At 40.3% G+C, this 25,847-nt stretch overlaps 1 protein-coding gene across 3 annotated transcripts in view; it reads left to right on the forward strand.

The window, feature by feature from the left end:
* The window catches only part of LOC103385996 (RNA-binding motif, single-stranded-interacting protein 2-like), a 31,308-nt gene that overhangs the window by 1,333 nt on the left and 4,128 nt on the right, over positions 1–25,847 (forward strand). For 2 of the 3 annotated variants that reach the window (XM_017036338.2, XM_008320061.3), the window contains exons 2-13: positions 11,346–11,512; positions 17,732–17,790; positions 18,433–18,524; positions 21,764–21,921; positions 23,153–23,232; positions 23,372–23,481; positions 23,666–23,709; positions 24,155–24,248; positions 24,392–24,442; positions 24,838–24,948; positions 25,028–25,108; positions 25,653–25,740. In XM_017036338.2, coding sequence (XP_016891827.1) covers positions 11,346–11,512; positions 17,732–17,790; positions 18,433–18,524; positions 21,764–21,921; positions 23,153–23,232; positions 23,372–23,481; positions 23,666–23,709; positions 24,155–24,248; positions 24,392–24,442; positions 24,838–24,948; positions 25,028–25,108; positions 25,653–25,733 — 1,128 coding nt within the window. In that variant the 3' untranslated portion in view covers positions 25,734–25,740. The remainder of the gene's footprint in view (positions 1–11,345; positions 11,513–17,731; positions 17,791–18,432; positions 18,525–21,763; positions 21,922–23,152; positions 23,233–23,371; positions 23,482–23,665; positions 23,710–24,154; positions 24,249–24,391; positions 24,443–24,837; positions 24,949–25,027; positions 25,109–25,652; positions 25,741–25,847) is intronic. The other variant, XM_017036339.2, reaches the window with a different exon arrangement.

The following is a 25,847-nucleotide window of genomic DNA, read 5'->3' on the forward strand; positions in this document are numbered from 1 at the left end:
AACCAACAATAGTTAATACGTTAGTTAACAATATTTAAGAAAAAAAATAATTTGACTCCTTGGCCACACAGTGTGGAGTGGTTAAGTGCTTTTGCCTTACAATCAAAGGGTCACTTGTTCGAACCCTGGTTTCAGTTTTCATGTTCTCGCTGTATGTGTTTATTGGTTTTGTATGAATTTTTTTCAAATGAAGAATTTTAAATATTGTTCACTTTGGTGTGAATGTGAGTGTGAATGGTTTTATGCTGTTGAGGATTTTTTTTTTTTACAGACGTACATAAACCTGCCAGATTCAAACTGATACTTGAGGTTGACCAAAGTGAACCGACAGAGAAAAGAACCTGAAAGTACTAGTATACTACTGAGTGTGTACTGGTCATAGTAGTGTGGTTATGTCTTATTATCAAAACTCAAACTCAGTAGAGTGGTGGAAGATTTTAAGGAAAAAAAACCCCAACAAATTAAATTGTTCAATCGAGAGTCAAGGATCAACCTCAGGTCTTTGGTTGGCCAATTTGTGCTCTACAAATTGTTCATTAACAACAGTCATTCTAACTGCCAATTACGAATAGCTGCGTCTACATGACACAGTACTTGACTGATTTAACTCACGAAACTCCAACCTAAACAAGCTTTTGGAGGGGATTCAGTTTGGTACATGTGTTGACGTCACGGTCCGGCACATTTTCAGTACGGAAGAGTAATGCGGCGAGTCAAAAAAAATAGTACATATATTTTCATGTATTAACAAAAGTGAGTTGTCATGTTTCATATATAATCAGTCAGCTAGCAGACATCGATTCAACCATGTTGTCTTCGCCTTATTCAATTTCCATTCTCCACTGCTACTGTAGTTTACTGGAAATCCATAGCGTTCCCGAATGGGATACCTGAAATGGATCAGTTCCATTAACCATACAAAGCTTATCTGTAAACAAGTACACAAAGGAGAACTGAGCGAGTTCTGTTGTTGCGTCAGAGCTGATTTTAATATAAACCTAGGGGGCACTGCAGAGTAATTAGACCTGTTGTGAAGAGTTATTTTAAACACTAAAAACCTAAGTTAGATCAGGTCTTTAACTCTTTTGAATAAGTTTGCAGGTTCTTTAAGTCACTGATGTTTTTTGTTTCAAGCATTCGAACAAATGTCCATAGAAATAATGAGTATTCTTTAAGTCACTGATGTTTTTTGTGTTTCAAGCAATCCGAACAAATGTCCATAGAAATAATGAGTAAAATCCAACGAGTACAGTCCAACAATACCAGTGTATTTAAAAGCAAAAACATGTTTCTTTTTGTTTTTTTTTCTTCATTACTTTGTGCGAAAGTGAAGCCGTTCCAGTGTTTTTCCATGTGTGCCAATGAGGTTTTTAATTTTTAAACATGTTTTGAAGTATCCGAAGAATAATCCAGAAAACCTGAAAAACAAAACAACAAAAGGCAGACCTTTTGCGGACATTGTCACGTGAAGGTTTGGGAAGTTCTGTTTGAACTTCTTATCTATTTTTGGAACAAACAACTAATCTAGATTCACAAAAACATTTCTTGTTCCCCTGACAACTCCCTTCCTGCAGTGCAGTGCACTTTGATTTGTTTTGGCAGAAGTCACATTTGACACACATTTCAACACCATAATGGCTCATTAGTGATTGTAAAAAAACCCCTTATATTTAACAACTATTCCACTGTATATAGTAACACCTTAGTTCTGTTTTACTCTCACCGTTTTCTGCCGTGTCTCTCCTGTTCCTGTATGGTATTCTGAAAATGTATTGACGTATTGTCTTCCTGTGATCTTGGGCACCGCCTGGCTGCTATGCCTCCCAGATCTGATATTAACTTGTGTTTGTCTTAGCCAAAGAGTACTGTATGAAAAGTATTTCTACCTTACTACGTGTACAAAAAGTACACGTAGAAGTAAGATAAAACAAATACAACAACCCTAAAAGTAGTATTATGTTATATTATATTATATGTAAAATGAGAATGACAATGTCACACACTGACACGAAAACAGTGCTCTGCTCACAGAGGAATTCCAAACAAGAGTAACAACAAACTCACAGTTTTTGACCAGGATTTTAAATCAATGTTTTGTGATTATTTTATTTATTCGTGTGTCGATTCACAGTTGTTTAGACTGTTGGTTCTTTAACAGTGTAGCACAATAAGTTTCAGTTCTGGTGAAATACATGAAGCACAAATACTGTCAGTAGGTTGATATGTTCTGCTTGTGACCTTAGCTGCACTGATGCTCCTAGCTTACTAAGCAGATGGAACATCTGCTGTGCTCTTGACCAGGGGTGGGAAGTAACACAAATCCATAATCGATCGTTTAAAAATAAAACCTGTCTAAAATGTCAACAAGGGGCTCGGTTGAACCAATCAAGTGGTGAGATTGAGTCCTTGACACAACGTGCGTCATAATGTCAGGTAGTGTACTTAATCATTTGGCTAATGAAACCTGAAACAGGTGAAACCAAAGTCCGCCACTCGAGAGATTAAGTAAACGTGGATGATCAAAAGCCACAGCTCAAGAACAATAGCGTGCGACCGGCGCCCCCGTCTTACAAGCTGATGTGTGGCACCTTTTTTGCCTTTTATGTAGTAAAGATACATGATAACAAAGTTATAAAAAGACATCCAACATGTGCTTCCATGTCTTGCACATTTCTCATTGTCACATGGAGTTGCAAAAATAGACGGTTTCTGTCGGTTCGTTTATGGCGTAGCATATCATTAAGTTTGTTGCAAAGTTGATTCCTGTCATATAAATGAGCAAATTGCACATGTATGGCACGTCTTTACATCATTACCATTGGATGTATTTTTTTTTTCCTTTACTGATTATTTAACACTATTTTGAAGTGTAAGTCATTTATGGGATGGGAGTTCTAGATCAACCATTGATGCAGACTTTAGTTGAACAGCTGCAAACTGAATCAGCAGAGCTGAACCAGCCGTGTTTGTTGCTATTCATCCATATTGTGTCTACACCAGCAGCTGGAGCCATTAGTTCTTCCCAGTAAGGACTCATGGAACATGACTGTGGTGTTGCCGGGAAGGACTGATTTGTGATTGATAGATACAATTTTGTTTTATCTCCTGCTGTATTACTGCCAACATTGAAAAACACCCCTAAGGTTTTTAGACAAGGTGACACAAATATAGACATTATGTTATATTACATTACATATAATCACAGAACGAGGCAGCTATTCAGTCCATTATGCACTTATACCCCACTTGTGTCAATTCACATCTGCAGTGGAGTTAACCTTGTATGATGGGCCTCCTCTCACGTACCGAGATAACAAAGGTAGAGGTTTGTCCAACACAACGCGTAATGTCAACATTATATAATACTTAATATATAGGCAATACTTGTAAAACAGTGGTTTTGCAAATATTTGCCTACATCTATATTTTGTTTACATTCTAGGTGGAACGTAATACTAGCATCGGTATCAGTGTAGTCTGATATCGCAAGCACTCTAGCCTTTTGTTACACCTAATATTTACCTTTTTATTCTCAAACAACTTTGCATTTATCAAGTCTTGAAGAATGTTTGGCAAATGTAGGGTATTTTATGAGCAAAAAGATATAGCTTTCAATTAAGTTTTATTTTATCAATTGTAACTATGTAATAGTGTTTCATCATAGGTAGTGTATTAATGTATTCTATAACGATTACATACTCGCAGCTTCAACGGTACTTTTCTGAAATTGTTCAGAAATGTTTGCGGGTCACACAGTGACAAATTTATTTATTGCTCTGTCTTTACTGCCTGTTTACATGTTCTCCATACACAGTACAAACATATTCAGGATTACCATTCATATGTGTGGTGTGATTGGTTACTCAGTCCAAACATATTCATTCATATGTGTGGTGTGATTGGTTAGTAATCTCCAGGATGTACCCCACACATGCCTGTTGACCACTGGGGATTGGGTTCAGCTCAGTTGCGACCCTGAAAAAAATGAAGCAGTAGAAAATGGATGAATAATATGTTTTTGTTTACGTTTCTCTGGAGTTAAAGTTCTGACCAAGGTCCAGTCCTGCTGTTAAAATTCTTACCATTTCCTCATACCACGTTCACCTCTCTTTTTATTTTTATCTTATGCTCACACTCCGCAGCTGCGCAAAGTGTCAAAAAAATTCTTCAGAAAACTTTTTTTTGTGCATGCAGTGGTGATAGGTATTCAGCAAGTCTCTGCTTCTCCTGCGAATCTGCACGTGATTCTCCAATTAAATGTGGTTGTTTCCAAGTGAAGCTTCTTGTGAGGGAAAACAACAGGAGGTTTAGCACTTCTTAACTCATGATGCTTTTTCCTTAAGGCCTGTTTTTTTTTCTTTTTTGTTGATCTGTTCTGTTCCTGGCTGTAGATTTGTCAAAATAAAATGGTTTTAGTGTCTACTTCGTGTTGAGATCTAACACTCGGATGACTCAGAACATGTCTCACAAGATCAAAACACAACTCGACAGTATAAAGGAAATGAAACACATTGAGGTGAGGGTTAATGTGGTTAAACACCTGCGAAGGGTGTAAATGAAAAGTGACTCATGTATTGTAGCACTAATAAGTCTTTGTAAGCAGGTCATTTCACCGAGATCTGCAGAGGTTTCTAAATCTCCCCTACAAAAGTGAGTGCTTCTTTTGAATTTACTTTATTTTTGGTTAACATTGCTTTCCTAGGCTAACTATGAAAAATAAAAAGTAAACCATGAACCGTGTTTTTGACTTGGCTACAACCTGACAGTCTCATGTAGAGACCCTTATTTTTGGAAAAAGTTGTTGTGTCTTGTTTAAAATCCAAATACTACTAAAAAGTGTTGTATGGTACTGTATGGAATCTCTATTGAACACTCTTGAGGTAGAAAGATGAATGGTAGTACGGTACATTATTACAAACCTGTGTTAAAATCAAAGTCAGAACCACGCAGCTGAGCGACAGTTGAATTGTCCGCGTATGTAAAGTATATGCTGAATCAGATCCTCGCTGAGCTCTGGGCTCTGTGTTTGCTGCACTCCAGCTAACTGCCGAAAGGTCAACTGGAGACAATCCAGTAGGAACCAGCTGAAGGGAGGCATGTTTGCTAACTGTTGTAATGGAGTGGAATTCTAGATCACATCCCCCAGTTGAAGTCCCTAAAAAAACACAGGTGTATCAACTGCTGAAGGTTGACTGTAGGATGAGTTTCTCTGAGTTTTATTCATGTCTTCTATCTCTCCACTGTTGCTGCCATAACTTTTATGATGCATTTAAACGAGTTCCTCTCTTGTATAAAGGCGGTTTCTTTGCTACAGAGTAGATTAAAACAGAATATATTTTGTTGTGGGAAAAACTGAAAACTGAAGGATAAATCAGTTATTTTCAAAAGGAAGTATATCATTCCCACTGTCTTTGTTTTTTGTTTTTAATGGCATTGGAAAGTGGATCCAATTTCACTGATGGTTGACCATGTTTTTTGGAAATGTTCTATTAAATATCTGTGAACTGCATGTTGACATCCCAAAAACAAATGAGATGATGTTTTGATTCAGGCTTTGGCCACAGTGATGCCACTTTTGCTGATTTGCTACACTTGGGTCTCATGACCACAGATGGACGGCTTGGACGTCGAGTGTAGATCACAGCCCACTATACCCGCTGTACTGTACAATCATCTCATCTGAGTATTTAAAAAAAACAACCTCTGGTTCATGTCTGGCAACATTTTTAATTAGTTTTCATGTGACAGGTATTTTAAGCTGATTGCACCAGTTGTCTTAATTATTTTATGTCAGTACAATAATGTCAATAAAGTTACAGTAAAGTGAGAAAATAAACTATATTTGCGCATAAAAGAAAAACCTGACATCACTAGTTTATTTATATATACTGTATGTATTATACACTTTACTATATGGGAAAAACATGTCCTCACTATACTAGCACGGATGATCTTTTCCTCTTATAGGTGATTGGATTAGGGCTTCCGGGTCATTACGTTCAATCTGTCTGTCTCTGGTTTTTTTTTTCCTACTCTATTTTAGTGCATGGACTTTAAGAATCTAAACCAAACACACTGTATTCGCTGATAAGAGACCAGTTACAGCCATATGACATGGACATTATTTACAAGATTACATTTTGATCTGTTTGTCAACAGAAATGAATAGAAACCATAAACATAAACATAAACATATCTTTATTTGTCATTGTGACATAGCACAGCACAGCACACCATGCACAACGAAATTTAACCTCTGCATTTAACCCATCACCAAGTGAACAGTGGGCAGCCATGGTCAGCGCCCGGGGAGCAGTGCTTGAGGACGATGCCATGCTCAGTGCATCTCAGTGGCAACCTGGCAGTTGGTGGATTACCAGTTACTAAACGTGCAGTGCTTCATCCACCGTAAGCTCTCCAGAAAGGTGACCTTGGTCCAGTTGGCCTTCTGCCAGGTATATGTGTGTCCAACTCCCGTTTAATGTGTCAGATGTTTGGGACTGGTCTCCAGCTCCCATGCCAACTGCAGCAACCAGTCAAGGTGAACAGGTATGAATGGAGACGTAGTTCTTGCATAGAAAAAAAAAACAGCAGGGCCAGTGATGATGTTATGTCCACTGAGCCCAGGGTCGGCTTGCCGACATCTGTTTCCCACTTCTCCGTCTGTCGTCACCTGATCTGGCTTGAAAGCATGCATGCATGTGCACTGGGAGTCTCCATGTGCATCAGTGTGTGATAATGGGTTGAAATATCTGAACCTGTTCACGGAAAGACAAAGGACATAAACTGCAGCAACGAGTCAGGACGTGTGTGTTGGTGTCCCTGTCACCTGGTTGGAATGCAGCGCTCTTCATTCAAACAGACATGTGATAAGATCAGTTGGAGAGACGGAGGATTTCCTGTCTGCTGTTGCTCTGTAGCTTACTAACTCCCTGATTCCCCATACTGTCATTTTATAGTTCCTGCCTCATTTTCTCCATTTCACCACTCTGTTGTTTTGCTTCACTGTAGAAGAAAATGCATCAGAAAAAGTAAATAGTTTTCCGTTGGTACGAAAGGCAAAGCAGCAGCTCGGCACTGTAATTCTATAGCGGCTGAAGGCTGTGTTCACATTCAGCCTTCAGCCATAAATCTGTGCATTAGCATGGAAGTCGGTCAGCTGGACAAACAGCCGTGGCTTTTTTTTCCTGCCGGGGAGGGGGGGGGGGGAACATTCGATTCAGAGGAGAGCAGGACAGACCCCCCAGGAGCCAGGAAATCTGTGGAATTCTCTGGGTCAAACCGAGGTCAGCTGGAGAAGCCTCACAGGAAGAGACGAAGATCAAACGGAGGCGTGTGGCTCTAAAAAGAGAAGCAGTCGTTTTAACAGTTGCCAGGAGTCAAAACTGTCACATTTACTCCTCCATTAATGACAGTGTGGGAAACAGTTATCACCGTCACTTTGTGATGTACAGGGGTGAAGAAATTTATAAAGAAAGTCGTTTTTTTTTTTTTTAAATAATAAATTCCTCTTTATTTTAGAAGAATATTTTGTTTGGAACGCTTCAGCTAAAAGTGAGTTTAATAACAGCAGTTGTACCTCATTAGACAAACAAAAGTGTTTCCACTACTGCATTAAACTGTGTCGTCTACATAAACAGATGATGGTACTCCCTTTTGACGCCACTACTGAGACTAGTCTGTTTTTGCTTACTGGTCAGTCGCTGGCTTAAGTTTCCTAGGCATGATTATGGCTGAGTGTCGTTTTCTGGGAACTTCACACCGTCGTCACAGTTTAAAAGTGAAAATCAGCAGTTGACTAGCATTAATGTAGCCAACTTATTTGGGGGAATTTGTAAGAAACATTTATGTATTGTTTAAAAGTAAAATAAAAGCATTTTTTCTAACAAACATTTTTTTATAACCATTTAATTTAATAACCATTCTAACTTGTATTGCCCTCAGTACTGCGTCCTGTAAATCTTTTATGCCCAGTTTCTTCTGTACTCGGAGACGTGTATTGTTTTATTATTCCTAAAATGAAGTTAGATTTGAGACTAATATAGTATTTTCTTTTTTCGGTCTTACTTTTTGACTTTTGGCCCATTTTGTAATCCGTTTTGGACATTTCTGCCGAGGACCAGTCTCAATGGAATAACTATGTGGTTGTTAAAAAGCTGCCCCTGCTGCTGGTACAAGAGTGGCTCCTCTCCAGGGCTGTGTCTTTAATGGATGCTATCTAATTAGCACGATTGTTTCACGCTTGAGCCGGGGGTCTGGGTGTAAGGTACGTCATCCTGCTGTGCTCTTCCCAAACATCATCAGTCTGCAGTGACCCTGACTCCTGTGAGATTTCCCCCCCCACCATCCAACTCAGAGTCTGGAGAGAGATGCTCCAGTCCTATAAAGATTCTTGCTTGGACCATAGCCGATACATCTTATAATTCAGAGAAGTTCGATTGTTCACCCATGTTTTCTGATTTCGATTCTTCTATTTAAAACATATGGACAAAGTAAAGTGTTCTTCAGCACAACATTTTATTCCATAACCATTTCTTAAAACGTGCACTCAGTCACAGGTTTTCTCTTCATTGTCTTTCCTAAAAAGTCCTTTGTGGCTGTAATAAAATAGTGAAATTAACAAGTTCCTGTGCACCTAACAAACAAATAAAACCAACAATGTCTGCAGTTGACATTGTTTTTTAGTGACTTTAAGAAATAAGGAACCTTCTCTTTTTTCCGTTCTTGAAAATCCAAAGATTGTTTTTCCAAGTAATAAGTGCTGTGGGAATGGAGAGATGAAAACAAAGGCTTTTAACTCCCAACATATACAATGGTGAAGTGCTGCTTCCTGAGCATTAATAACATTTTTTCTGACAAGGCAAAGACCACCAGTCTGGGCCAATCAGGCTGAAAACAGGCAGATTTTGATCAGCGGCCAGTCAATCCGTGCATTTGATTGCACTTTAAGAAAAAATATGCATGTCACGTCATCAGCCCTATTTCAGGCGATTACACAATCCTCAAGAATCCTAGTGGAGCCAATACTGTGCAATCAGATAAATTGCTGTACAAGTTGTCTTGCAGCAGCCTTTTGTCTTCTTTCTGCTAACTGTCTCCGTCTCTGTTAGTTTATGACTGGTATTCACTGGCACCACCCAGTCTTAAAATGTACCAAGACGTCAAGAGAAGTATGGTTAGTTAGTGAGGAAGACGACGAGTCAATACGACAATAGTGGCGACAGTTTGGAGTGTTCCGTACCAAACCTAAGATTTATAAAAATACATATTTTTTGTTTCTTGAATATGAAGGTGATTTTATTTCCAAACTCTTTGGTTTTTGTAATAGGATTTATATTCATGATGAAATCCAACAACATCTGCCTTTGGGATTGGTCGTTCGTCAGCAGATGACTTTCTGATTGTTCTTCCATGTTTCCAGTTTCACAATTTCAGATTCATACACAATCACATCTTGTGAGACTAATCAAATAATTCCCAAGAAAAGGGAATTAAATTAAATCTTCGATTTTTTTTTTTTGTTATGTTCTTATTGTTGTGTGTGGGTGTTTTTTTTTCAAACTTAGCTGTTGGATGTATAAATGCAGTGAGAACACTCTCACAGCAGCTGGACTGAAACACTATAACAGACAAGCGGTAATGTCAGCCGCAGACAGCACGCCACCTGGATTTGTTTCTATCATGGGAAAAAGTCTGCCTGGAAATGTTCTACCCTCATTGAGGATTAAAATACGTTTGTGAGTTTTTGTTTGATTGCAGTGCAATTGCAGCAAACCACTGCAAACACACATTATGGCAATTTGGGGCAATACTACCAGTTTACCCTGGGCTCAAGACACAGAGTTGGTAGTTTAGAGGAAAATTAAACATTTTACCAGAATACCACAAGTTGGTCAACAATGTAAAGGTATTTAAGCACATTGTGTAATTCAAAAAGTACTGGCCTGTTACAACTGCTGTCTCACTTGTACTGATGTTGTACATTGACATGCATTACGTGTACTCCTGTGTACCTATGTGTGTACAGCATTGACATGCATGTACTCCTGTGTACCTATGTGTGTACAATGTTATACAAGGTTATTTTAGACTTTACACTCGGGCTAAAACACAACATGTGGTTTGAGTACTTCAGTCACTGGCTGTCTCTGTCGAAGTTGGCTTCATTTTGGTATTTGCACTGGTGATGCCCGGCATTTTCTTGGTTGGTTGATCTGTGGCAGACAAGGGTAATAAACTGCAACAGGGTCAGGTTTAAAAAATGATTCATGAGTCTTAGTTTACATTCACTTGTAACTGAACTCTATTGCCACAGAAAGCTATTAAATATCCACAAAGACAATAAAAACAAATATGTAAAATAAAATGTAAAACATACCTTTCAAGGAACTTTGAAAGGAAACCCCCAACATCAGTTATGAACTGGCGGACAACTAGCTATTAACTATGGATTTTTTTTAGTTTCCTCAATTTCGGAATTAGTTTCTAAATCGAGAGATAATTGTTTCATGCAGTTTGGCGGCGCATCGTTCTAGCCAGTGTTTACGCAATTCTTCCAGAATGTACTTGTGTCTCTGTTTTTTGATTTTTCTTTGCGTCAAAGTTGTTAAAAATACAAATACTCCTGTAGGTGTGATTTTGGTTTTTATTTTCAATAACACACCATAATAGTACCCAGTACTGCATTGCACTTCGATACTATGACCAGTTTAAAGGAAGGTTGGCAGATCAAACAGAGCTCTTCTAAACAGAACAAATACAAGTTTGCCAGAAAACCATTGACCTTATAAAACAAATAACAACAGATGGTGAAAAATGGATGCAACCAATCAGAAACATACAGTTGTCATTCATAAATATAATCCGAAACATTCGGCAGGAGCATTGCCATGGTCTAATCTCTTATTGAAATATGCTTCAGCAGAGTAAACGTTGGTCCGAGATCTTTGGTTTTGATAGACACCACAAGATCTCTCTGTGGTCCTGAAAGTGAAGAAGGAGTTACTCAACACACAGAAACTAGAGCAGAGGCCCCTTCTTCCCACTGTTGAGTAAGCAGCCAGGAGGCCTCACATTCCTCTCATAAGGCAGTATTGGCGAGTGTTGACACAAGGACCATATGAAATCATTTTTCCCGGCACCCGCAAAGTAATCTGTCTAATGCTGGACTCACGCTATCTCGTAACATCTCACTGTTCCCCTCTCAGTTCTGCGTCCTTCGTGAATACGACCCCAGCAGCATGTGTCCTCCGTTTGTTTAAATTGTATATTTTAAATGTAATTTGTTTCTGTTGAGTCTTCGTCCAAAGAGACCTTCCATTCTTACGTTTGTCTTTTTCTTGCAGCAGGCTTATGTGTCCTCCGGCCACCAAATGGCACCCCCTAGTCCCAACACCAACAGTAGCAGCAACAGCAGCAGTGGAGGAGGGGAACAGCTGAGTAAAACCAATCTGTATATACGTGGGCTGCATCCAGGGACGACAGACCAAGACCTGGTCAAACTCTGCCAGCCGTAAGTAATTCTTTCAAGGAGGACATCTTTTTCGTCTCGGTGTCAGAGTCAGAGACATGTTATAGTTTGTTTAGGTGGCGGCGAGGATCTGCTGCAGTAGCTTGACTCTGCTTAGATTGTAAATATAGCATTAGCACAGAAGTTAAGTGACGATGTTTAGCTGTAAACATCACTGCAGTTGACTTTTTCAGTGTCTGGTTTACCAGAGACTTTTATCTTGGCGGGTAAAATGATTGTTGTTATTGATACTTTGGTTTACGATCCAATAACATGAAGTATCTGGATAATACTTCACTCTACAGTAGTTTGACTCTAGGTGTGAATGTGAGTGTGGATGGTTGTTTGGCTCCATAATTTTCTGCAGTAAAGACTGATAATGGTCGACAGGTCCTTGGTACAACAAAGGGTGGGCTGGTGGGGGCGCTGTTCTAGAACACTGACTCATTAGGAAGATAAATATAAAAAAATATGGATGGAGTCAGATGAGTACAGTCAGTACTTTGGTACTCTCAGTTGGCTGATCAAGGTCAAAGACTACGCACTTGTAGTGTTGGTTACTCAAACTCTTTGGAAAAGTTTGCTTAGAGAAATGTGTCATTCTTCCTGGGAAAGGGTCGGTGGGAAACGTGGGTGGATTTTTTTTTTTTTCCAAATTTGAATGAGTCAGCAATGCTGGTCCTGTGCTACATCACTGGAGCAGTGGCAACAGAGCTGCATTTGATACTGTCGCTTTGAAACAACGTCTAAAATTAAACATGAAACAGAACAAAACATCCGTGAGGCAAACAATCTCTGGACAAAAACAAATGTTCTGACAGCAACAGGGGCTGGAAAATATGAGGGAGAGAAGGTGAGTAAATTCCTTACCACAACTGAAGCTCCGACTGTTTTAGTTCTTTGATCCAAAGTATATTGTGCTGTCTGTAATTTAGTTTGTACGCCACATACCGTATATCTGCACGGGGGTTCTTCTTCAGATGTGGTTTTACCCTTGTTCACACCGATGGCTTCTCTGGTGCGTCAGCATTGGACGCCTTCTTCAGCCTGTTTATGTCACAATTAATTGATTAAAAATAGACTTCATCATGACGTCACAGCAATCTCGCAATATGAAGAGGTTTAGTTGGACAGAGAGAGAAAGAGAGAGAGAGAGAGGAGAGAGAGAGGGGCGGGTGCAGGGCAGGGGTTGCACATTTAGTGCCAAGGAATTCATGTTTGACTTTATGCAAGACACGGAGAGCGTTTGGAAAAAGAAGAGTTGATTCATTCTTCTTTCTGAAAGCAAGTTCAATATGCATCTATCTATCTGTCTGTCTGTCTGTCTGTCTGTCTGTCTGTCTATCTATCTATCTATCTATCTCTATATGACGTCATAGCAACCTTGCAATATGAGCAGTTTAGTCGGACAGAGAGAGAGTGAAAAGGGCAGGGCAGGGGTTTCACATTTAGTGCTAAGGAATCCATGTTTGACTTTATGCAAGACAAGGAGATCATTTGGAAAAATGCAGAGGAAAATGCTATAGCCTTTAAGGGAAGTTGTGGAATGAGAAAACAAATGTGGCGTCAGAAAAAAAGAGATGAGACCGGGGCAAAGAAGGAGAAGGGGGCCAGGAAAGGGAACAGTGTGCTGCTTTCTTGTGTCCTGATCTAACCTTCCCCTTACTGTGAACAGTTGGCCCGGAGCTAAGCATAGACTCTATAGTATGTTGGCTTTACTCGCACCGATGAAATCCAGCAATAAAGCACACAAACTGGTTTCTTGTGAAACCGTTCAGGACTCTGTGGTGTGTCATGGAGGTGCATTGTGAACATTAGCCCTCTGCTCTTTTCTCTGCTTTAAATGGATCATTTGCAGGATCAACTTTGGACAAGCACTGGCCGTAACTAACAAAACCTGACTTGACCAACAGCGTAGCCTCTCCCTCCTTATTCCGTTTGAACATTTCCACTGTTCCCCTATGTGAGGTCGTCTCTGAAACGTAACATCCATCCAGCAAATCCTGATTTGTATCTCAGAATTGTTTTAATCACAATCCCCAAAAAGTCAAATGAAATCTGTAATCTGCGGTTTGTAAAATTCCGGGAAGACCAAAAGACTAACAGCGGAGTCATTGTAAAGTGGTAGAGAATTGCAGTCAGGTTGGAGGATTTAGAGGTCAGTGGGAGGGCTACCCTTGAAGAGGAAAACCTAAATGAGTGGGAAAAGTGCAGCACGGCCTGCTGGGAAAGAATGTCATACAGCAGCATGGGGGTCAGGGCTGTCTTTTCAAGTCTCCGCGGCCTGAATGTTGTGGTGGGCTGCACGTCTGCCGTGGAGCCACTGAGGTGAGACACGGGTCAGGCAGTCACTACCTTCTGACCTTTGAACTTTAGAAAAGGAAAAACATGAAAACATGAAAACACGGCTTTTGTTTTTCTTCTGCTGCTGATGGACGTTCATGTCGATCAATGGTTTCCCAGAGGGAAGTGTTGTTGGAGGAGTAGTTCTACTCAGGGTTTATTTTATTTATAGCAAAAAAGGGGCAGCAGCAGTTTGGTTTAGTTAAACCATGGAACTGTTTAAGAAGTGTATAAGAGATGAGTGATTAGGTCTAACAAACATATTCCAACGTATTTATTGACGCACACAAATAGGTCGTCTTTAAGAGCAAAATATAGTGCAAAAATTTAATATTATTAAGTTTTGTTCTATAGTTTGATGAAAAAAGATTGGTGTAAAATCTTTTACTGGGACCTTTAATTAACTGTTAAACTGACAAAAGGGAGATTTTCAGCGTTTACACTGAAAATTGCAATTACGACATTATCGTACTATAGCAGTGTTTCCCAACCTTTTTTGAGCCAGGGCACACCACCAAACAAACAAAAAATCTCATGCAATGAAATATAATAATCTTCTAGTTTAAATTGCCTCATAATTTTCTAAAATCTCAGTCTGTTTAGATAAAGACAACAATGAAATACAGGCAGGAATTGAAGAAAGACACACACAAATAGGTCTTCTTTAAGAGCAAAATATAGTGCAAAAAATAAATCTGTCAGTATTGTAAAGAAATTGGAAGGTGTTTGGAAAACTGTTTGTGTAAAGGCCTTGGTTGGAAACAAACAGCTGCTGAGCTGTTTTTATGATTTGGACACGGAGATGGTATCGCAGTAGAACTACTGTCATTGACATGAGCCACATGAGCACAGAAACACTTTTGGAAAATGTTGTTCCTCATAATTTTCTAAAATCTCAGTCTGTTTAGATAAAGACAACAATGATATACAGGCAGGAATTGAAGAAAGACACACACAAATAGGTCTTCTTTAAGAGCAAAATATAGTGCAAAAAATAAATCTGTCAGTATTGTAAAGAAATTGGAAGGTGTTTGGAAATCTCTTTGTGTAAAGGCCTTGGTTGGAAACAAACAGCTGCTGAGCTGTTCTTATGATTTGAACACGAAGATGGTATCGCAGTAGAAACCACCATGGTACTTTCACTGACATGAGCACAGAAACACTTTTGGAAAATGTTGTTGCTAAACAATGGTTCCTTGGTCTCCCACTGGAGAAATGCTGCATCATCATGTAAAGAGAAATGCATGAGTCAGATTTGCTGTGTTTTACTCCAAATTCTTTAAAGTTCCTTGGGTTTAAGAATGTAGACTGAGAATAGAATGTCTTTCATTCTGCACCACATACAGTCGTGTGGCTTTATAAACACAGCGTGTGGTGCAACATAAGCAAGAGAATCAGGTGGCAGTGACAATAGACTATTACAAAAGTCATTTCTACTATACACCAGAATGTTCCTTGGAAAACTGCAGCAATCATCACAGGGACATTATTTACAAAGTATCTTTTTTTGAAACATGTTTTGCCACTGAAAAAATGTCTCGACGAATTTTGAAGAAGACGAAAAAATGTCTCGACTCAAACGTAAGCCACTATTTGACACATGGTTTTTGTTTTGTGTGGTTTGTTATAGTTTGGTATGGTTTTGTTTTTACCCACCCATGCTCACTGTATACTCCACTGCTGGAATAGAAAACAAGCATCATTATGGCATATTTTCCACATATGTATTTGTACTCTCATGTATGTGAGTACTGTGTGTTGTGTTTTTTTTAAAAGCATAATCTATTTAATAATCTTCAAGCAACATTTCTAAGGAAAAAAAAATAACATGCTCTAGATCCTTTAAAAAATGTTCTGACAATTACTGGAGAAACACTGGAGGATTTGTTTTATCCAGTTCCCGTTTGGTCCAATTATTACATTTGTTTATTTTAACCTCTCAAATATTTAGCGCTGTGATGGATTGTTTTAAACTCAGTGACTTGCTTCATCTGGTTTCTTTGTTGTGCGGCTATTAAATAGCAGTGGAGGGCTATAAACATAACCTATGCTCAGGTCATGTGGCTGTTTGAGAGATGAATTATTAATGTCTGTAGTGATTAAGTTTCCTCCGCAGTGTTCCAAAAGTATTTGATCCAAAACCACCTCAGAAAAGACCTGGGAATTTTTTACAGAGGTTCCTGTTTAGGACACGTCCCTTATTTTACTCCTTTACTTAAAAAATGTGCTGTTTTTTTGGGGGGCGGGGGGGTTGTGATCTGATATGTGAAGAGTGAAAATCAGGAATCCTGCTCACATATTGATTTATGTCCGTTCGCCCTTTCCTTCGTAGTAAAAGGAAACCCACGGTCCATGTACGTAGAGTGTCAGAGGGAACAAAGCCACATTATTGTAGTCTAAACATAGCTCATGATTTCAACTCTCAGTTTTTACACCAGCCTCTGCTTTGACTGTCTAGTCAGGTCTTAGTCATTTGGGCAAACGTCCACCGAGATGAGGTCGGGCGTACTGTAGGACCCAGCGCTGCAGCAGTGTGAGAGTGGAAAAACAGAGAGAGAGAGAGAGAGAGAGAGAGGGACGTGGTGGGAAGTGAGGCAAACCGGAGGGGTGAAGCATCAGGTTACAGTGTACATTCCGCCCAGACGCCATGTCGCCCAAACAGAGGAAGAGCAGCCTCCCTCACTGGCTGGATTCACCAGACAGAGGCAGATCACTTTAGAGCTTCGTGCTGCTGCACCGCCTCATTAACACTGCATTACTTTAATCTCCACATCATACACAACGTCTATGATCTACTGTACGTTACGGTCATTTTCAATCCAACGTTGAGTTTTTAATGCTGCATTTTCTCTATATATTTGGTTATTTTCACTGATTGGTATTTGATGCCGTGCATTTGAAAATATCCCCAAGGTTTTGAAAATCCCTCTAGGAAGTGTTTTTAAATGCTGATTAGACTAGAAGACCGATCTGGACCGCAGGCAGGACACTTACACACACACACACACGTCTTTTTATAAATATGAGTCATTGTGTTGCATGAAAAAATTGTTAAAATAAGTTGAAACTGTTTTGACTACATTTATCTTTCACCCTAGCTAAGATGAGTCTGGAGCTAATGCTAGTGTTAGCATTAGCAAAGGTTAATAAATGTCAACTGTGGCTGATTTACGTAACGTCGGCTCAGTATTTTTGGCTGACATTCAAATATTTCAACTCCGGCTGCAGGCTTTTTGTCCTGGAGTCTCACAGAGATTGGAATCTACCATGTTGACGGCGAGACTTCGGTTCTCGACCAAAACAAGTCCGTAGCACGTGTGCCTTTGCGTTGGCTTTGTACATGGTTTGGAACGGCTAAAATATCTGGGCTGAATTCTAAATATCTTTAACACGTACAGACGGCTTTCATGAGTCATCAGTCCTGATGGTGATATGTTTAAATATCACATCTATATTTTAAAAATGTCAGTGGCAGAGAGACATGTTCAGCACAGAGGTGTGTGTCTGTGTGTGTCGGTGTGTGTCGGCCAGCCGCTGCAAGGACAGTTGTTTCAGCTCATAGTCCTCACACGTTGTCTAAAATAACAGCTAGCCAACTACGTTAGCATCCAAACGCCCTCCGCTAGCAGAGCAGTCACTGACAGTCACCCACCACAGTAAAAATACTCCTTCATGAGTAAATGAACAAGTATTCGTGTTTACACCTGTCGTCCTGCAGCCTGAGGAAGTGTGGTTACACTGGTATGAATGTATGTGGTAGGAGCAGATTCCTCTCTCTCTCCCTCTCTCTCTCTCTCTCTCTCTCTCTCTCTCTCTGCCCCGCCAATCATCTCCTCCATGATTGATAGTATTTTCTGAAACTCTTTTGTCTTTTTACAGGTATGGCAAGATTGTGTCAACCAAAGCCATCCTGGACAAAACCACCAACAAATGTAAAGGTAACGCTGAGTTATTATTATCATCACTGACTGTTATATCCCCCCATGCTGTTCTGATTTTTTTAACGGTACAGTGTGTTAAATGAGTCTAAAAACATGTTGTATTTTCTTCATTTTTTTTTTTATGAAATCATATATAATTACAAACAGATGTTAAATTTTGAAGTAGCCAGTGGCCACATTGTAATGGGGGTTATTTTTGTAAATTCACCTTTAAGATATTTATAACCATGGCTTGCATATTTATGGGCATGTTTTAAAAAAAATTTGGGATTTGGCGCCTCTATATCTACTCAACTAAAATACCTAAATTGTCTGGTTGCAATTGCAGTTAACAACAGCAGAATTTGAAAAGGTATGTTTGAGCCGACTCACAAATGTAATATTTGTTGGGCCAAATGGTGACTTGACTTGAGTTAATAATGCTGGGGAGGTGATTCAAAAATGAAATAAAAAATAAAATAAAATGTAATTTAGAAATTCTACAAGAAATACTTATACTTTCTATAAATACATGTACAACGAGTGGCTTATTTTTGTACGTCTGGTTGTTTCTCTTTCAACATCAGGCAACACTACACATGTCAGTGAATATACTGATGAGCTTTGACACTGTGAACTCTCTCTGTGTCTGTGTTACAGGGTATGGCTTTGTAGACTTTGACAGTCCAGCAGCAGCACAGAAAGCTGTCACAGCCCTCAAGTCCAGTGGGGTCCAGGCTCAAATGGCCAAAGTAAGAGTCCAAATGTTTCCCTTCTCCCTCTGGTGTTTACCAGCCGTCAGGTTATGAACCAGTTGGATCTGGAGCTTCTGTAAAAACGTATTGATCCTTAAGTGTCTCATCTTGTCCTCTCTGCCATGTTAAAGGTCAACTGTTCCATTGGCAGAGATTCAAGATAAGCTTTATAGGGAGGCCTGCTGTAAAAGGCTTAAAAAGTTAAAGCTCAATATAGAAAAGTTTTGTGCAGAAATCACTGGTTCACTTTGACTCTTCTTTTATTCTCCAGTTTGTCACCGCTTCCTCCAAACGCCTCCTCTTTCCTCTTTCCTCTCTCTTTATCCATGGGCATGAATGTGTCTCTGCCCCACTCCTGTTGTAAGGCTTGTTCTGATCTCTTTGTTAAAGCGTCTGCAGTCAAAGCCACTCTTGTCGGCCCATTAAGCTGTTCTCTCTGGCTCTCAGACTGCCCATTGAGGGAACCCAGGGGAGGGTGCCACTACACTCTCAGTCAAAGAGCCAGGCACAATAGGCTGGCATTGTCCATCGTCTGGGCTCAGGCCTGGAGCTGACACCAGCACTTAATACAGCCCCCCCCCGCCATCCCCCCCGCCCGCCCCTCCCTTCATATTCATGTCCCCTCCCTGTGTCCTCACCCAAACAGATCCAATGCAGTGTCAGACCGGGGTCTCCCCAGTCCGGCTTGGAGAACTGTAACAGATCCACACTGGCAGTTGATCTGAACCAGTGCGGTGCAACTGAAACCCCGGCCTTGGTTGACTGTAACTCCTCTGACAGAGTGAGTGCCACACAATCCTGTGTATTTCAATACAACGAGTGCAACCGGATACCAAAACCTGACTCACCCAGACGACATGTGCTCAGTTGGTGGTGTTGATAACCACTATGAAAACTTAAATGTACTCTGCTGCCACTCCGTCGTTGGGTTACTTCAGGTCAGAGGCGTCAGCACAAACGTAGCCTTCAATCAGCTCCATATAAAACATTATGGCACACGGCGGCCTCACCTGTGTGCACCTTCACCATGGCTGCTGCTGTGTTGTTCGCAAACACACTCAGCCACACCTTGTCCTTCACCGTCCTCAGGAGTATCCTGGGTCCCTGAACGCCCCCACCCGCAGGCTGCAGGCTGCAGGCCGTGCACCCAGAGGAACGGTTTGTGAGCAGGGGCAGGGGAACAATGGCAGGGTTAAAATTAGAAACCCTCTGACTTCCCAGCACCTCCCTGTTCACGTTCAGCTGACATGCACTGCACGACACCCAAGCCGGAAAGCACACAGAGACACACCTCGTCAGACGCACGGTTGACCTGTAGAGAGACACACACACGCATGCACACACGCACGCACACTCAACATTTCACGTTTGCAGCAGAGCATTGATGAGATTTGTGTTTGTACGAACCAAAAAAACTGTAGCGTAGAGTCAGTTACTGCAGTCAGCATTTACATTTATTTTTTCAATGAAACACCATCTGTAATCTCACTTTTACATTTCACTGTTTTATTTCCTCTTTCATTTGTTCAATAGGAACTTCCTGTTTGATTTCCTGCGAGATAGTCAATTCAGTAACCAGGGAAGTTTTATGAAAGAGCTGTCAATAGTGCCTTACAGAGTCAGGGTACATGTGCTCTGTTATCAACCCAGTAGGGGGGGCTGAGTGGGTCGTAGCTCTGTCACCATAAGACTCTAGGTTCGATGCCAGTCCCCAGGGTTGTGACCCCACGGCTTTGACATTAAGTCCATTTTCAATATATATATATATTTTTTTTTTTTCACTCTTTGCCACTTATTACGAAATAGCTTTTAACAAAAAAACAATTATTATTTTTTTCTTTAAATCCTACACTTTCATTTCCCAAATTATTTAAAAAAAACTCTACATGCAATCCTGTCACTTCCACTTCTCTATACCAAATATCAGCTTTTTAAACCTCTCACTTCTCCAGCTCTACATCTGTCTCAGCCTCTTCCTCTGCTCTTTTTTTTTTTTTTTTTTTTTTTTCCCTCCACTCCACTAAGCCCCTCCTCCTTTCTCCCGGTTGCCAGGCTTCTGTTGCTCTGTGAACTCTCTAACTTCATGCCTGGCTTCCTGTCTGCTTCTGCAAAGTCACACAAAGTTTCACTTTGGAGCGGAGGCTTAAATGGATCTAAATATGCTGCTCCTCCAACACCACCGTTCCCTGTCGTGCGTGTCACTGTTTTTTAAAGTGTGAAAGTAGACTTTGACACACACTCACACACTGTTGTCGTGGTGTTGATGTGTGTGGCCGCCCTTTTATTGCTTTATTATTGTTTAGAACTCAAAGTGGAATGTTCTTTTTTTCCTTACACCAGTGCCTACAGAACATTTAATCCTCTGTATCCTACAGCATTACTGTGCAGTGAGGAGTGGCAGCAAGTGTAAACGGAAAGACCGTGATCTCACTGCTGCCTACACACAAATGTGAAAAACCAAATCCATTAGCAAAGATCAGGGTGGGGTTCTTCTTCAGCTTCAACAGTACCATCTGGTTCACGTTGGTACTGGTGAATGACCACATTATTGAAATTAATGGTGAATTTTCCCGGGGCACTTAAAGGGGCAGTGGAGTCCTCTTTCAGCGCTGCTTCCCAAACTTTGTCTGCAGCGCCCCCTTTTATAGCTGGGACAGTTGTCCAGCCCACCTTGACGGCACCGTTTTATGTGGTCGAATCTCAGCCATCTTCTTCACCGCGATCTTCAGCTTTAGACTCTAAACCAGGGCTGTTGATGCTCATTTTGGTTCAGGGGTCACATTCAGCCTGATTAGATGTCAGGTGGGCCGGACCAGTACGATCATAACATAATTATATTAGTATATTAGAGAATTTTCATATTTATTAAATGTAATTTTACAAAACATAACATGAACATGAAGTCTTTGTCCATTTTTTTTACTTTCAAAATTCCGGGATTCAGGGCCGGATTGAACGCCGTAACGGGCCGGGTTTGACCCACGGGCCGTATGTTTGACACCCCTTTCTATAAGCCATACTTTATAGCAGGTGTCACTACTGTCTTATTAATCCCAACCCCCCCTCACTATTCTGTATATGATAATAAGCTTTTCTCATTGAACAAAATAATGTCAAAATAATCCACAATCCTTTAAAAAAAATTAAATTAAATTAAATTAAATTAGATCCTAATACAGTTGCTCTGTAAGATATTCTGTAACCAACTGTCCACTGTATTCTCACTGCCTTCACAGCAACAGGAGCAGGATCCCACCAACCTCTACATCTCCAACCTGCCAGTGTCTATGGACGAACAAGAGTTGGAGAGCATGTTGAAGTCCTTCGGTCAGGTCATTTCCACACGCATCCTGAGGGATGCCAACGGGACCAGTCGTGGGGTGGGATTTGCCAGGTCAGTGTGCAACAGCTCCGTCATGTCATATAATAATAATAATAATAATAATAATTGAGTCCTTTGATGGAACTGCTACATTATGGCACTGAGTATGTGTTTCCTCTGGGGCTCGAACCCAAGACCCTCAAGTCGGGTGTGATAACTGCTACACTACAGAACCACAATCTTAGAGTCCCAAAACGGGGACATTTACTGTGTGAGTTTTTGCAACCCACACAGACAGCCACAGGGGAGGCGCCGTTAGGGACAGGTGGTTCCCCGGGGTAATCGAACCCAGCACTCCCTGGTCTCTGCTTGTAAGGCGGGCGTGCTAACCGCTACACTATGAAACTTGAAGACATAAACACACAAAACACTGCATTTGGGTCATTTCTCTGGTTCTGTGTTGGACATGGTTTGTGTGTGACGACTGCTTCTACGTGGACATTTTCTATGATTGTTTACAGTTGAATGTGTAGCTGCTAACAGACAAACAACAGACAAACAACAGACAAACAACAGACAAACAACCACAGTCTGATCGTGATCCTAGAGTCCTCTGTGTGTGTGTTTATATGTGTGTGAATACAAACATCAAAGTTCCTCTCAGCACTACCTGCTCAGACCCTCTGTCACGTCACGGTAGGAAAGGCTTCAGATAATTCACTGTGATCAAGCAGACGAATATCCTGCCTCCTGCTGGCAGGACCCAGCATCACCTGTCATATAAATGTTATTGACTTTCTCCTGCTGTTGTCCACCCAGAACGACTCCCGCTGCTTCTGTCATAAAGAAAGGCAAACTCAGGAAAATGTCGACTGGGATTTTTTTTAAATAAAAATATCAGTGAAAGAAGTCTAATATTTTTCATCTAGAAGAAAATATTTCTTCTTAATAATGTTATGCTTTAGGATCGTGGAAATACAGCTCTTTTCCAATACGTTGTTCCAGCTGCTGTTGAGCTAGAAGTGTAGAAATGTTCTACTTAAATTTAGGATTTTCCACCTTTTAGGGGCAAAGACATTTTCACTCATTTTAAATGTAATTGTCCTTAAAATGTTCTGCTCGATACAACATAAATGATTTAATTGTAGGAATATTTAGCTTGGTCCAAGCAGCCGTTTTTTATTCCTCAGCTCAGTGTGGTTTATGTCTAAAAAACAAAACAAAAAACAAGTGTATGCGTGTGTCTCGGGTAAATAAAACTTCACATAAAAGACTAAATTCTTCCACTTGGTTTCTGTTTCAGAATGGAATCTACGGAGAAATGTGAAGCCATTATTCAGCATTTCAACGGGAAATTTATCAAGACTCCCCCCGGAGTGCCTGGTGTGTGGAATGCATTTTGAGAATCTGATATATTTTTGTCAGTGCAGAAACCTTCTAATGTTCTCTCCCCCTCAAGGTGCCCCCCCCACCCCCCCCCCCCCCCCCCCACACCATTCTGTTCTTACCCTTTCTCTCACAGTGCCCACAGAACCCTTGTTAGTGAAGTTTGCAGACGGTGGACAGAAGAAGAGGCAGAATCAGGGGAAGTACCTTCAGAATGGAAGACCCTGGGCCAGAGACGGAGACACGGTAACAAAAACAAACTCTCAGCTCTCCGGCCTGAACTTGTTATGTTTGTCCGTGTACTGTACAAGGGTTATCTGGATGTGACTTCTGTGTGTGTGTGTGTGTGCAGTCAGAGAACATTTGTACACACTGCGCCAGTGTTTGCATGACCTCACTGGTTTTGAATTCTGTGTGTTGTTTTTCTTAGGGAGGAATGACGCTTGCCTATGACCCTACAGCTTTACAAAATGGGTGAGTGGTATGCACACACTGACTGAAAACAGCCCAGCCCTACAGTAAATAAGTGCTTTTTTTTTTTTTTTAGTTTTCGTGCAATGCTGCCCTCTGCCGGCCATCACTGGTTCTCACACACGTATACATCTAAATTCCAGGACCGTTTTTAAACCTGTCATTTTTGAAACATTAAAAAAAAAATTAAGCAATTTGTCTGATAAATAATGTATTTTAAAATTTGAACATTTTCTGCATAACTCCCGTTTTGTACTAAGCCCCTCCCATCCCTCTGACCCATCGACACATTCTCAGCTATTGCTTCAAATGAACCTGAAATCCTACAACACTGCTATTATCATTGAACAAAAGAAAAAAAATCACTGTTTATTTTACATTTACATTAACAAAGGTGCAGCTGTCTTGCTGATTTTTTTTTTCACACCCTTCTCTGTTGTTCTGGCAGCTTCTACTCCTCACCCTACAGTCTGGCTCCAAACCGAATGATCACTCAGACGTCCCTCTCACCGTACATGCATTCTCCTGTCTCATCTTACCAGGTTGGACTCCCCCTAGATTCTTTGGGGATTTTTCTGTTTTTTTATATTGTTGTTAGTGTTTAATTCCTTGTCACACATTTAGACGAAGCCCTAGTGGATTGTGGTGAAGGGATTAATCCAGATTCTGGTTCTGTAATCCTCAGGTACACAGCCCGTCTTGGATGCATCATCAGTCATACCTCATGCAGCCAGCTGTGAGTAAAGCCTCTGTTCTGTAGCTCAGAAAAAAAAAAAGAGCCCTGTCTGATGATGTTGTTTGGAAGCTTCTGTTCTGTAGCTCAGAAAAAAAAGCTTGTCTGTTAAAGGGACTAACTGTGGTTTTGTGAAATAATTGGTGTATAATAATTGGATTCTGGGTAATGTCTGTATACTGTCATCATTTCTGGTACACACTTTAGTACACGTACACATCTGTCATCATTTTTGGTACACACTTTAGTACACGTACACATTATATTATACACACACTATTAATAAAGCACAATAAGTAGCCTGGACTGATGTAATTATTAACAAACAGATACTGTGACATTGTACAGGTAATGTTCATTGAGTGATTTTTTTTTGTCCACTGTGTGTGTTTTTACAGGGTACAGTTCTCACCCCCACCATGGATCACACTATGTCTATCCAGCCCACGTCCATGATGGGACCTCTCACCCAGCAGTTGAGCCACCTGTCCCTGGGCAGCACAGGAACGGTCAGTGCCACCAGCCGTCTGTGACTTTATCTCTGTTTCCTCTGAGTCTAACACAGACTTCTCGTTGCTTTCCATTCAGTATATACCGGCTAACACAACTATGCAGGGGACCTACATCCCCCAGTACACCCCAGTGCCTCCCTCTAATGTTCCAGTTGAGGTAGGACCCTGACCTTCAGGTTCACTCATTGTCCTTCATGGTCGTACTCCAACAGACAAAATGCTGATGTTGACACACGGAACTGCATCTGTGTGTACATGTGTGGTGTTTCATAACATTTACAACATTACTGGTTTCAGAATGAAATTAGTCTTGTATGGAATATACTGTATATATATATATATATATATATATATATATATATATATATATATAGTTAATTGATTTGTGAACCCAAATTCCAAGGTTTCATGGTACAGAGTGTAAATCCAAAATCTGAACTAAATATTAATGTACAGAAATGAAGCATACCAGAAATACTTGATAATAATAATAATAATAATAATAATAAATATTATTATTATTATTATAATACTAATGATAATCATAATAGTACAAAATAAAAATAACAATAATAATAATTATTATTGTTGTTATTCTTATTGTGTGTGATAATAATTATTGATCATTTTATATATTAGCATATCATTATTGATGTTGTTGTTATTTAATTAATTATAATATTAATAAAAATGTTTTTCAGGAGAACGGTGGCCAACAGCAACAGGTTGCTATGGAGAACCCTGCAGAACACACAAACTACTCATACCAACACACCAAGTGAAGCTAAGGTAGGACAGAGACGTTCACTGGTCTTAAACTACAGGCGGAACGATTTGTTAAACGTAGACAAAATATCAGTTGTTTTTTGGGGGGGGGGATTTGTTTTTTTTTTTTT

Source organism: Cynoglossus semilaevis, chromosome 11 (assembly GCF_000523025.1).
Source record: "Cynoglossus semilaevis isolate Cse_v1.0 chromosome 11, Cse_v1.0, whole genome shotgun sequence".
Classification (NCBI taxonomy): domain Eukaryota; kingdom Metazoa; phylum Chordata; class Actinopteri; order Pleuronectiformes; family Cynoglossidae; genus Cynoglossus; species Cynoglossus semilaevis.